Here is a 14,535-nt window from a genome sequence, read left to right as displayed (position 1 = left end):
GTTCACGGCCCGGGGGACGGAGCTTACGCTCCAGCTAGGGGAAACAGATCCAATGCTGAAAAGGCAAATGAGTACAGAACAGGCGTGGGGATAGGTGCTACAAGGACACAGTGATGGGGGAGGACAGGTGGTCGTGGGGAACGCTGCTGCTTATGGTTAGCAGAGGCCTGAACCCAGTGAGGGAAGAGGCTGGGAAGGCCTTTGGGGTCACGTTCCAGGTGACAGCATGACAGCAAAGGCCAGAACAGGGGCAGCTCCGCGTTGGAGGGGTGGCATCAGCCAAACGCTGGGGTGCCAAACATGGGAGGGCCTCGGGCAGCAAGCAGACGGGCTGGGAGAGCCCGCAGGGGGCAGGACCATGCGGGACCTGGGACAGCACGCCCCAAGCCAGAGCAGATGCCCCCGGAGAGTGACAAGAGGAAGAATCACAGGATCTGAATTTTGGCTCAAAAGAATCTCGCTGACTGTGGAGAGCCAATGACCAGCAGCCAGGGATGGAGTTCTGAAACTCATGCAGCAGTCCAGGACAGAGGGATGGCAGCTTGTCCTGGGGGCTGGGCTGATGGACCAAGAGGAGAGTGACTGAACTCGGTGGCCGTGAGCCTGGAGCCACCAGGCTCTGTCGACAGATGGAACGAGGTGTGCGGAAGAGAAGTAACAGCACCACAGGCCAGAGACCGCAGTCCTTGCAGAGGGCCTGCCTGCAGGGTTAGCCCTGGGCTACCCTCTGGGAAGAGGCTTGTAAACAGCACTTTATGCTGATACAAAGCCCCCCTCCCCCACCTACAAGAGTGGCCGCTGCGCCAAGACTGTTTGCACAAACGGTAGGATTTAAATTTCCTTCTGGGAGACTAGGACTTGGACGCAGGCTAGGCAGGGGGTGCCTACGTGGCCAGCCCCCAATCAAACCCCGGGCCAGGCCTCTGGTGAGCTCCCCTGGCAGACAACCATGAGCACATGTTGTCACAAAGTCGCCCCTGGACACTCCGGAGAGGACCCTTGGAAGCTTCCACATCAGTTTCCAGAGTGCGTGCCAGGCTGGTCTTCCTTCCGCTAATTTTACAGTCTTTTGCTGTCACGGACTAACCACGAGTGTGACCTCTCCTTAGTCCTGGGAGTCCTGGGGCACTAACCCTGGGGTTGAGCTGGGGACCTGACGCGGGCACGCAGAAGAGCCAGGCTTCGGGGATGACGCCACGGTTCTGCGCTCAAGTCTCTGTGGCTTACACTTGCTGCCACTCTACCGCCAATCCCTAGATAGCTTACTTGGAATTTTCAACACACTTGAGATTTTAAACTTTTCTTCCCGAATGGAATGGGAAAAAAAGATAATCGAGCAAGTTCTCTTCTTTAAGGGATAAAAATGGATAATGGGTTTTAGTGACATTTCCAGTAACTTTCTTTCCTTGCAATTACAAGGTGTGGTCACGAATGAAGTCTGATGGGGTGCGTGCTTTCTTTCCCTGGGCTACACACATCAGATTTCCCTCAGGGAAAAATGCTTTATTTCAATTAACTGGCAAACTGGGGATTCTGGCTTCTTACTTGTAGATCCTTTTGATGTATGTAGGAGTCATCACTGAAATGTCCACAATTTAGCACTGGCAGATGAATGGGGTTAGAAATGTAGACTATGGGGGGCACCTGGGTGGCTCAGTGGTTTAGGCCTCTGCCTTCGGCTTGGGTCATGATCCCAGGGGCCTGGGATCGAGCCCCGCATCGGGCTCTCTGCTCAGGAGGAGCCTGCTTCCCCCTATCTCTGTCTGCCTCTCTGCCTAGCTCTGATTTCTCTCTGTCAAATAAATAAAATCTTTAAAAAAAAATGTAGACTATGGCTTATGAGAATTGCAGAGAATGAAAAGGAACTGTGATTAGAGGTTTCTGAATGTCTGGCACATGGAATGTTATATTAATTGGAGCTACACACCTTTTCCCATCTCCCTAGGCCCCATTTTTTTTAAGATTTTATTTATTGGGGTGCCTGGGTGGCTCAGTGCGTTAAGCCTCTGCCTTTGGCTCAGATCATGATCTCAGGGTCCTGGGATCGAGTCCCACATTGGGCTCTCTGCTCGGCGGGGAGCCTGCTTCCTGCCCCCCGCCCCCTGCCTGCCTCTCTGCCTACTTGTGATTTCTGTCAAATAAATAAAATCTTTTAAGAAAAAGATTTTATTTATTTGACAGAGCGATAGAGAGAGATCACAACTAGGCAGAGAGGCAGGCAGAGGGAGAGAGAGAAGCAGGCTATCCGCTAAGCAAGGAACCCGATGTGGGGCTCGATCCCAGGACCCTGGAATCATGACCCGAGCCGAAGGCAGCCACTTAACCAACTGAGCCACCCAGGCACCCCCCTAGGCCCCATTTTTAAGATTTAACTGAATTCCCCCAAATCCGTGCATCGGATATTCAGTGCAACTGAAAACTGAAACAGAACAGAAATTGCTGGCCGCTTTCTCCTAGTCTCATCGCTTGGACAGCGGGACTTGTCAACAATCAAACAACGGGTTGCAGAGGTTGTCTAACGAGTGAAAAAGGAAGCCATGAACGCCATGCTGATATGCACCATGGTCACCTCTGGAACCTTACCTTTCTTCAGGCATAAACAAGTAGTGATATACGGATTGTCTTAGCAAATCTATCAGGTCCCTTAATAACGAGGCTGGCTTGCAAACAAAAAATTTCTTTTCATTATTTGTTTTTCAATATAATGCATTTTTCTCTTCACTTTCACTTTGTTGGTACCCATTTCACTAGGTCGTCGTCTTTCAAATGAACGGACACTTCTGAAAATCATCTGGATTTTCCAAATTAGGGAAATCAGAATTTCCACTAAACCATGGTACCCAAAAGCCATTCCAAGTGTTCTCTCAAATCAACGGTAAATCACAGCAGGAATACTAACGACGAGTTTGTTTTTACGTCATTACTGTCCATATTCCTGTGCGATGAGGAATCCTGCATTTTAACGCTAGCAGACTGTGTTTCTAGACACAAATACACAGATACCAAAGCACATGTGTGAACACATCCCCAGAGTGACAAACACCACAGCTTAATGAGATTCATTCTGCCAAAATAGCCACTTTGTCTACTGTGTAAAAAAAAAAAAAAAAGAACTGCTTTGAAATACTGCTCACCTCCAGCCATTAAACGTGCATATCTGTCTTGCAACAGCTGAACACTGTGGAAATTTTCCATAACAACACACATCTAGAAGGATTCGTGGCTGAATCCAAGCATATATACCTTTTACGATAATGAAAGTAATAGAAATAAGTTTGTCTGCAGAGAAACAGTGATGATCAAACAGTGATAACAGAGGGGGGAGAAACAAAAACACCTTAGTTCTATTTTTGTACCCTGCAGAACGCTGTTCAAAAACTTATAAAAATTTGAGACAAAAAAATTGTTTTTTTATTAACATGAAGCAACTATTAAGACCATCTGAACCTCATCCCGTGCCCCCATGCAATTTCTCTGAGCTTAATTACTCCTGTGTAAGTAGGATAACTCAGTAGAAGGTACTATTATACTATTTCTTAAATTACTGGACATTCAGGAAATGCAGTTGTACTGAGTTGCATAATGTCCCTAAACATTCGCATCCACCCAGAACCTGGGAATGGGACCTTATTGAGAAACAAGGCCTTTGCAGGTACAGTGGAGTTAAACTGAGGTCTACCAGCACAAGCGCAGGCCACAGCCCGTGATGGCTGTCCCCATAAGCAGAGGGAAACTGGGACAGGCAGAGAGCAGGGAGAAGACCACATGAAGGCAGAGACTGGAAGTAAGCTGCCACAACCCAAGAGATCCTAAGGACAGTGGGCCACCACCAAAACCAGGACACACTCCCGGGAAGGCCTCTGCCCTGGAGGCTTGGGAGGGAGCATGGCCCTACCAACGGCCCCATTTCCACTTCTAGCCTCCAAAACTATGACCCGGTAAATTCCCATTGCTCTGAGGCACCCAGTTTGTGGTAATTTATTACAACAGCCTCAGGATGGTGGTGGTTCTCAGGATTCCAAAATTCAGCGTGTAAACGTCCACTCCCTCCGACACATGGTTATGGTTAAGAGAGTGAAACTGTCCACTTCTTTCCCACCGAATTGAAATAAGAGAGAACATTCATCAAAGTGCCTCAAGAGCTTTAAGAACGTGTACTTTCCAACTCGACCTGTTTTTATTTATGACATGCCCATTCCATCTGTCCTGCGAAAACCAGGAAATAGTCAGTATCGACTCTTAGAGCAACTACTGATTATAAATGAAAGACTGAGTGCCCAGAGAACTCTCAGCAGCCTGCCCAAAGGACAGTCAGAATTCTAACAGGAAAACCCAAAAGTGAGGGAAGAAGGTCACATTTTGAAAAATGCAGATGAATGACGAGACCTCGTCAACAGCCTTTTACAGAGAGTAGCCGTTCAATAATGTTTAATGAACTAGTAAATTATTAATTAAAACTGTATCGGGATTAGTAGCCTCTCTACCTTTTCTGTCGTAGTATTCCCGGTTCTGAACAGTAAGTCTGTATATCCAGTAACCCACAACTATATTAACTCAAAATATTTTAAATCAATGAGTTAACTACACCTGAACAAATCACACATTTGACAGGATTTCCGGCGGCTGCCACGGAGTCTGGTTGAATGGATTCAACACTGATCACAAAAGACGCAGTCCTTGCCCTCCTGAAGCTTCAGTTAGGCAAGAAGACATGGACAGTCCAGCTAAATCAGCTAAAGAAGAAACACCACCTTAACAAAGAAGTGGCTCTCTGAGGTCGTCCACACTGACCAGCTCTGCCCTTAGCTTTCTAACCCCGCCTTGTACTCAAGAGCAACAGGCAAGGATTTTCAGCCTCCAGTAAGAATGATAGGAACCAAAGCAACATGGAGGGAACATGTTATTCAGGGGAAAAAAAGACTTTCAAAAATCAGTAATTCCAACAAGATAAACTCATGCGTCCATGTGGTAAGAAGAGGAGGCTGCGAACAGCATTCAGCAAAAACACACCAAACAGGCGCCCGTAAAAACACAACTGCACAAGTAAGTTCAGAAAACTTCTCGTAGTGGCGCCAACAGACAAGGAAATGAAAAGTAGAACTGAAAGAGAGTTTGGAAAAAAAAAAAAAAGTAAAAAGCCAGTCTAGGAATAGCTCGTCCACACACTCACTGATCGAGAAAGCAGAAGAGTGGTGGAAGCAATCATTTTAAAAAAGAAACATGCCCAAATTAAAGGCATGAGCTGCAGGCACTGCAGTGGTCAGTAGTGTGGAAGAAAACTGATGTCCAACCACGGCCATCCACTGCCAACCCGCAGAACAATGGAGGAAGATGCGAGAGTCCGGAGAAGGGAGGGGAAAATGTGGAGTGGTACCTCCAAATTCTTGAGAAAAGTGACAGCGAGCCTAGAATTCTCTACCCAAACCATCAGTGAAGCACGAAGAGGGGACAAAGACAGTCTCACTTGCTCGACGTGAGAAGGCTCTTGGAGGCTGCCATCTTGAAGATGGCTTCCGCCTTGTACCATCTTCACGACCTGAGGGGAGAGCGCCAAGGCAAGGCCGACCGACGGAGACTGTGGCCAGTATTTGGCTCATTCTGACCAAACACCAAACAACATCCCAGTCCCCGCTCTAAGCCCAGCCGCCTGGAACCGAGGATAACACTGCACAGAAGATGGTGCCTGCTCCTGGGACAGAGGAAGCTATAAAAGCAGAGTTGGTTCCTGCCTGTATTTCTCAGGATGTCCAGTACCTGGAGCTCAGGCTGCAGCTCCGGCAGACAGGTCAACTCTGGTAAACCCTAATTCTCTTAAGACCAGCTCATGACTTGGCTGACTCTTGTCGACTGAGGAAAAGCAAAGCCCTGTTATTACCCAAACATCGCACAGCCATTCCCCACCCCCCCAGAGAGCAGGAAAAGGCCTCTTCCTCTTCTTTTTTAAGATTTTTTTTCTAAGTCATCTCTACACCCAATGTGGGGCTCGAACCCACAACCCAGAGATCAAGAGTTGGATGCTCCACTGACCGAACCAGCCAGGCGCCCCAGGAAAACACGTCTTCTGAAATAACCAGGCTACACCTGCTTCTTACATTGTGAAAAGCAAATACACAACACTTAGGAGGACAGACACCGGCCGTAACAGTACGAAGAGAAGCAGGGAGTTGACCCCCACAAAAGTGAGGGTGCGGGGTCCCCTCGCAGAGGCAGGAGAGCGCGTCAGGGAGGGACACACTTCTGGGCGCAACCTCCCAGGTCTAGACGAGAGGCACGAATTTGCGCCCTCATCTGTCACTCTTCGAGCTCCTCACAGAATATCCTTCCAAAGAAAATCTATTTTTTCGAGAGTGAGGGACGTGATCTGGTGTACACACTTAAAAGATTACGAAGGCCACCATGGAGACAGTGGACCCCAACTGTCGGGGGTCCCCGGTGGGGGGGCGGACGCACAGACGCCGTGGAGCCAAGTAGGTTATGGAAAACTAAAAGCTGGTTTTATTATTTTTATCTTTTCCAGGGAAGGACGTTATCAGGAAAGCAAGAAAGGTAGGCAAGAAGGAAGGGAGGGAGGAAGGGAGAGGGGAGGAAAGAAGTATTTGATTGGTCAGACGAAAAAAAAAATGCCCTAGGCCTCGTGTCGTTGCCTGCGATCACTACCCCTAGCCGCCTGTCCCATCTATGCTGTTCCTCGAATTCAGGAGGGTCAAAATGCCATAAAAGTCATCTACTCAGTCACTTCAGAACATGATTTTATCCCTAGTTGCAAAAACCATCTTTTTAAGTCCAATCTTGCAAACAAGGACAGTGCAGTTTGAGAAAGTTCACAATGTGCGGTGACGGGCTTCAGTTCTGAGGGAGGCCTTCGGGGTAACTGAAATTCAGGAAGCCCATGTCTGCACCCAGACCCTAAACTCTTGCTCCCCGTGGCACGTCACACCATCGGCATTTCGGTCCCCATGGGGACATACGGGGTGGAAACAGGCCCCCACCAGCCTGGAAAGCCACTTTCCGCCAGCCGACAGCAACCCCAATTGAACGGCCCAAGGACTTGGGGTCCAGGGAGGCAGAGGACATTTCGGGACTCCCTCTGGCCCGCAAGGATCATCCCTCCCCACGGCTTCCATCTACGCACAAGTGTCAGGCATCATTTTCAAGTATTAAGAACGCGGTGATCTGTTTCAGCTGTGTTCTCCCCCTTTCTGTTGGCGCCTCCCCAGGCCTACAGCCCATCCCATACTCACACCAGCTTCTCGGGCCATCCAGGAAACCGAACCATCAAGAGGAGCATCATTTCTTATTATTTTTACCAAATCAGTACCCGAAATAGACTTGCTACGTGTCCTGTTCCCTTCGTAAGGGGTGAGGGAGTGCAAAGGAGGTGTTATGATTCTATAATAATACAACGTGCAGAAAAATGGTGAAGCCACCGCATTCCAGTCAGGATCCTGTAATATGAGGAACTCGTGGACATGACAAAACAGAGCAAAAGCACAGAGAGAACATTTTAAACATGTGCAGTGCGAGTGGGCAGGTAGCTGTCCCAACAGCGGGAAACGACGGGCTGCGAGACACTTTCCGCGGGAGAACAGGGAGCGTGGAGAAAAGTATGCAAGCCGCTACGAGCCGACATCTTACCTTAAATACTTCCATCGGAAGAGGAAACTGGGCGGCATCAGCGAGAGATTTTTCCAGAGCACATTTCCACTCAGATGCCATCTTCAAAGGATAGATTTCTGTATCAACAGCAAACCACATAAGCGTTTAAGGACCAAAATGTTCTGCGGGGATGGTTCTCCCTTGAATTTTATCTTCCGAGTTCTCAGAGTTGCTCGGCACCGTCGGCGACCGGGAGGATTCGCACCCCGCCCCATGAAAGGCCGCCTGCTGACGGGGTTTTCTGATGGGAAAGAGCAGGTTGAGACTCTGCGATCAGAAATGAAGAAGAAAGTCCATGGGGCCCTTCAGGGCACAGGTGTGTGCATTCTGGGGGCATTCCGTCACTAATTTATTGGCATAAATCACATCAGCCCCATCTTCAGTCGTCTGCGGCCCCAAACTCCACGCATCACCTGGGAAGGAATATCCCCTGACGAAGAACTTATTAGCGGATAAACTCCTAAGCTAGAAACGACTCTCGTCTGGCATTTTCCGTGATCACGGCATGTTGCTCACTAAATCTCTGAGCGCTTGTAGGCTAAAAATAGCCCGTGTAAGCCAGAAAATTATTAAAAGGTAAATTAAAATTTACCAACCAAGTTTAATATTTACACTTGAAATGTTGCTAACACACCACATGTTGTCCATATTTCCCGCCCCCCCCCGCCCCGAACCCAGGCGGTGGGGTGCAGGGAGAGGGGGGCAGGCAGAGGGATTGACGGAGGCAAGTTACTCTGGCTGAATGCAAAACTGGAACGAAAAAAAATTTGTGGGGCCGTTTCCATGGCCTGCTGAGACTGCAGGGGATTTTATGATCTGATCTCAACGGATTTAAGACCTTATCAAAATAGGATTTGCAGAAGCACTCACTTGAAGGAGATATGTTTATACCCTCCCTTTATCAACCCAGCCTCTTTCAGACAGACAGTCAGGACATGAATATGAATTTAACCACAGTTAAAAGGCAACATTAAACCCCTGGGGCTGTATTTTTAATTTCTTGCGTGTCTGCTTTTCAGCACGCAGCCGTATACTCTGATGTCCACGGCTTCCGAACTCACCTTGAGCCTGAAGCTCCTATGTTCCAAGCAGTTTAGGGAGCCTTTTCAGACTCCCATAATTATGATACAGAGAGATGCTGCCGGAAGGAGTCAGGTAATCAAGGCGCAGCCCCCTGCCGCCCGTGGCCGGCTATGCAAAGTCCCGCAAAGGGTTATTAATGACGAGAGAGGCTCTACGGCGGATGTCGGCTATGATGCTTTTCAGCCTTTTATTTATACTCTTCTACCTCGGGGGAATTTTTTTCTTTTCCAATTTGGCATTTCTATATCAGAACAAGAATAGCATGTGATTTCTTTTAGTAGTTTCTGACATATTTGGGGAACCCAGTGAGGCCCCAGTTAACAGCTGTGCAGAAAACGAATGAATGGTCCCTCCGACATCCACAGGAGGGCAGGGGTGCCGAGGGAGAAATCGCTGATCACGGGGTCCCACAAAGGAGGGAGAGGGACCGGTTCACAAATTGTCCCGGGAGTATGGGGGGGGGTGTTCAGCTCACGGGCACTGGATCAGAATCTCAGTGGAGGGCTCGAGGAGGCAAAGCCCTGTGGACCCCGAGGGCAGCAGCTCACAAGGGCCTGAGCTCAGGACAGAAACAACGCAAGAGAGCCTAGAGTTCCGGGGTAGGTGAGAACAAATTCACCTTCCCAGGGATCTGGAAGCTGCTCATCGGGGAGTTGATGAGCGTGGCGTGGTAGCAAAAGGGGAAGCAAGCCATCGGGGAGTTGATGAGCCTTGGCGTGGTAGCAAAAGGGGAAGCAAGCCACGAGAAAGGACGGCGATTGCCAAGGACAAGACAGGAAAGGTGGGTCAAGGCAGGAGAAGGTGCACAGAGCTGGTGCTGGATTCCCCCGGTCTGGGGGTCGGGGAGCCCCTGAGACAGAGAGGAGGCCAAGAGAAGGATGGTTCACGAAAACTACGCAAGACCAGAGCGAAAGCCCAGCTGGCCAGAGTTGGAGCCGGACTCCCAGAACTGAGCCAGGTGACTCGGTGACATACAGAGCCCCATAGGGACACTCGCTGACCTTCCTGACACTGTGTCCACAAGCACCTGGCAGGGCAAGCCTGGGGGTCCTCTGTATCATCCCCGAAAGGCAAGCCCCCATCCTCCGGGTGCCGTGTCCCTCCCAGCAAACTAGAAGCTCGGGGCTACAGCTGAACACTGCTATTCTCCCAAAGTCATTAAGTTGAAATCCTAACCTCCAAAGTGATGCTTAGGAGGGGGGGGCCTTTGGGAGGTCATGAGGGGGGAGTCCCCATGATAGGATTACTGCCCTTACAAAGGAGAGCGCAGAGAGTCCCCTCGCCCCCCACCATGTGAAGACACTGCAAGAAGGCGGCCGTGTGCGGCCCAGGAAGCCGGCCGGGCCCTCAGCAGACATCGGATCGGCGGGAGCCCGCATCTCAGATCTCCAGGCTCCACAGCTGAGTGAGGGAGAAATGCCGCTGGTCCGAAGCCGCCAGGTCTGTGCTATCGATTCCCTGGAGCAGCCTGAACAGACCAAGAAGCCCAGGTTCCACAGGATTTGGGTCTCTGTCCTACAATCTTAGGATCCTCTGTCTTCTTTCTGGGGCCATAAAGCCCTGATAATGAATGCAACCCCACGGCAAGGCCCCCCTCTCCTAGAGGGTGAAAATCAAATGCAGGTTTTTCAGGACACTCGGGCACCTGTGAAAGCTAAACACCTAACGTTTCCAATAAGCGGAGAACAACATTCCATGTGTGCGTTTCATTAGCCAGAGAGGCGCCTGGTTACCCCGCCAAGTTTATGGACAATAAACAGCGCCATTAAAAGAACATAAACCATTTTCTTAAAATGACTGTGTTGCAGGTAATTTAATAGAGTGTATCATGTTGATTTCTGTTTGTGGGCAAGTAATAAGCAATTAAAATCGGGCCCGATCCGTCTTTAACTAGAAGCCTCGGTGAGCGTGGGGTGATCCCCCTCTGAGCGAGCGTTCGGAGGGCTCTTGCAAAGGCGAGAGCTGCAGAGAGCAGGAGAAGGGCGTGAGACCACCAGCTCGCAGGCTCAGACTAAATGAAGCCTGGAAGTGCAATCCCCTTTGTTCATGCACCCTACACCGACCGCTCCCTCCTTCTCTCCCCGGTGAGCAAAGGCTGGTCTATGGTTGTTAACAGATGGTGGGAAGGCTATGAACGGAAATGTTCGAGTCTCCCCACAAGTAATATGCTGAAGCTCTAAAGCCCAAAGAGATACTATCTGGAGATGGGGCCTTTGGGGGGGGTAATCAGTGTTAGATGGGGTCATAAGGGTGGGGTCCCCATCCTGGGATTAGTGCCCTTATAAAGAGACCCCAGACCTCTCAGGTCTCTCTCTCCTCGTGTGCACATAAAGAGAGCATCCACCAAGCAGGAAGCGGGATCTCCCCAGAACTCAACCCTACTGACACCCTCATCTGAGTGTCCCATCCTCCAGAACTGTGACAAAGTCACCTGTGTCGTCTGAACCCCCCATCACCGACATTTCTTTACGGCCACCTGAGCTAACTGATACAGAATTCATTTCTGGACTGTTTCTTGACTAAGATATAGTTCACAAACTTCCTGACTCCAGGAACTATCTAAAAGAAAAAGAAATAGAAACAGGCAAAGAAAAAGAAAAAGGGAACGTTGACATAAAGATTGCGAAGGCAAAAAATAAAAAATATATATATACACACACACATATATATAACATATATATATAATATATATATTATATATAATATATAATATATATATAAAAATATATATATACACACACACACATATATACACACACACATATGGAGAAGCATCTAGAGATGAGAAAGACCTCAAAAAGTTTCGTGTCCTTAGTTTCTGCAAAAACATGTAAGATTCTACCTTGCTTTCTGAGCACCCAGAAATATGAAAGCAGGCGGGGTCTCTAAAAAGCTCCTGACCTCAACGATCTACTTCAATTTCTTAGGAAACCAAATGTAACCATGAAACTCTGCTTACACACTGAATACCTAGAAAACGCCAATCGCTTGCGGAAACTTGGAACGCTCAGCAGCACACCAAATGTAGAGTTAGACCCATTTCACAGAGGAGGAAAGGCAAGGGACTGCCCAGGGCTCTGTAGCAAGGAACAGACGTCCAAAGAGAAGCTAACTTGGACCTCGGCTCCAAGTCCCTGTTTTCCCTACTCCGCCAGCTTCCTCAAGCTGGAGGCACAGGTGAACTCTTCTAGAGGAACAAAAACGATCAGGACGTGCACAGGCCATATTCCCGTGCACGGAGCAGGTCCCGGAGCTCTGCTGGGTGCTCACCAGCAGGGCATCTCTGCTTGGTCTGACGCTGTCTTCAAAAGCTTCCCTCCCACATCAGGGGCAAAGCGGACAGCCCAGCCCTGGCCATGCTGGGGGATGTCTTCACTCCAGGCCCTCCCCTCCAGATCGGCTTCCAAAGCCCCATCAATTATTTGGCTCCTGGAAGGTGGACTTGGCTGGTTTCTGTCCTCCCTGCAGACATACCCGACCTTTTTAGTCAGTCGATCCAACTGACGACTATTTGCTGAGCACCTACTATGTGCCAGGCACCGGGGAAACAGCAGAGACACAGACCCAGATGTTCAGTGTTCAAGGAGCCACTAAAACCTCCCTGGTGGGAACAGAGCCCGGGGGTGGGCCACGCTACATCTAGAAGAACAGCACCCCGAAGACGGGGCACGCTGGGCATGCCAGTGGGTCACAGGGGAGGCCAGTGTGCAGGAAAATCCCGCCATGAGTGCAGTTTGCCTTCCGTTCAACGCAGAAGGAAAGGGGCTCCTCCACATCTGCCTGACTTTTAAAGCTTATTTAATTTATGAAAACATCACCCTTCCTCTTCCCCCTTTCTCTGAGCAACTCGCAATGTCAGGGTGGCGTCGGAGGAGGAGACTCGGGCTGGGAGTTCAGACGCCAGCATTCTAGTTGCAGTTCTGCTTCAGTGGGGTGACCCTGAACCACACATCACTTGACCTTAAGGCTTCCGACTCACTAGTGTAAGACGAAGGGGCTGGAACGATGCCTGAAATCAAGCCAGTGAGAAGTCTGACCTGATGACTTCATCCTGCTTGTACAAGGCAAGATGCCTGGGTTAGAACATTCTGCCTGATTCTTGTACCACGTTGTCTTTCTTGCCTTCATTAAAGATCCCTCAAGCAAAAAACCAACTAACCAACCAACCAACAAACAAACAAAAGCAAAAAACAAAAACAAGAGTCTTCACTCTAGAGAACACACTGCGGTTCACCAGCGGGGAGGTGGGTGGGGCCGGGGGGACACAGGTGACGGGGATGGAGGAGCGCAGCTGTCATGATGAGCACTGGGTGACGTTCGGAGTGCTGACTCACTGTACTGTACACGTCTTGGTAAAGCCTGGACCACTAAGACTTCAGCTACTGGCCCCCTTCCCTGATCACCTGGCATCTCACCACTGCCAAGCTGGAGTCGACCTACACCACCAGCACCTGCCTGCTCCCCCCCACCCCACCCCAGGAGCCCTGGATGAAAAGCCCTGACCTATGTTCTCCGATCTGGGCCAGAAATGAAAAGGTGCAGTGACCTTAAGCCTCTCTGGTGGACGGCATCAAAGCAGCCCCTTTTCTCTGAGGCTCTAAAAAAGAGCCACTCTCTATTTCCCATTTCTACCTCTCTTGGCACTGAATGGTGGGGAAAGACCGTGCCCTTAAAACGTAGGAAGATTAAGTAAACTGCAGGCAGAGCTGTGGTTTGCTTCCATAATGGTGGCAGTCCCTGGGGTCGCCCAGCCCAGCAGGCAGGCAGGCTAGGGGGTGGCACGGCTTCCTCTCACAGTGCCCCAGAAACTATCCTGTCCCCTCCTCCCCCACACCTCCAAATCCCCCTCTCACACCACTTAATGCCCGAGAGTAAGAACAACACCTAATATCTTTAGGCAAGCCTGAGATTTTATTCCCACCTATATTTCAGTTGAGGAAGGAGTACGACCATATAAGTTTTAAATGACTCTGGGTCTTGAAATTAAATTACACAAACCCAAAGTAACAAGTATTAAATTATATATAATAATTATGATATATTATTGTCAGTAACAGCCCAATTATGGAATCAGCCTGAGTGTCCACTGACTGATGAATGGATAAAGAAGGGGGGGGTGGGTGGGTATATGTGGTGGAATATTACACAGCCATCAAAAAGGATGAATCTTGCCATTTGCAATGACATGAATGGAGCTAGAGAGTATAATGCTAAGCAAAGTCAGTCAGTCAGAGAAAGGCAAATACCGTGATTTCACTCATGTGGAATTTAAAAAACAGAACAAATAAGCAAAAGGAAAATGAGAGAGAGAAACAAACCAAGAAACGAAGTCTTCATTCTAGAGAACACACTGCTGGTCACCCGCGGAGAGGTGGGTGGGGGATGGGGGGCACAGGGGATGGGGATGGAGGAGAGCATTTGTCGTGAGGAGCACCTGTCGCGGTACGAAAGTGCTGACTCCACTGTAGGCTTATCTAACACTGCATGTCAACTAACCAGGATTTACATAAAAACTTAAAAAAAAAAAAACAAAACACACAGGTCATAATCACAGCCCTGTATGCTGTTCTGCTAAATGAGGCAAGAGAATCCAGTTTTCGTCTTGCAACTGCTTATGTGAAGAACTGAAGGGACATAGGGAATACCCTTTCGCCTTTTACATTTCTCTTCCCGTGCAAAACTCCTCTTGCCAACAATTTGAATGTTGGGAAAATGACTTCTTAATGATGAATACCTTCCAAGTTCTTTAAGGACACCCATGAATTCCCTTAGGAAATGGACAATTCATGCCCAGAA

At 49.2% G+C, this 14,535-nt stretch overlaps 1 protein-coding gene across 2 annotated transcripts in view; it reads right to left on the bottom strand.

Annotated features, from left to right (window-relative positions):
- SFMBT2 (Scm like with four mbt domains 2) overlaps positions 1 to 14,535 on the bottom strand; it is a 225,793-nt gene that overhangs the window by 101,592 nt on the left and 109,666 nt on the right. For both annotated transcript variants that reach the window (XM_080812563.1, XM_080812564.1), the window contains one exon: positions 7,636 to 7,733. In XM_080812563.1, coding sequence (XP_080668689.1) covers positions 7,636 to 7,733 — 98 coding nt within the window. The remainder of the gene's footprint in view (positions 1 to 7,635; positions 7,734 to 14,535) is intronic.

This window comes from Martes martes (genome assembly GCF_963455335.1).
Source record: "Martes martes genome assembly, chromosome: 8".
Classification (NCBI taxonomy): domain Eukaryota; kingdom Metazoa; phylum Chordata; class Mammalia; order Carnivora; family Mustelidae; genus Martes; species Martes martes.
Note: the sequence above shows the minus strand (reverse complement) of the source record. Positions and strands in the feature narration are given on the sequence as shown.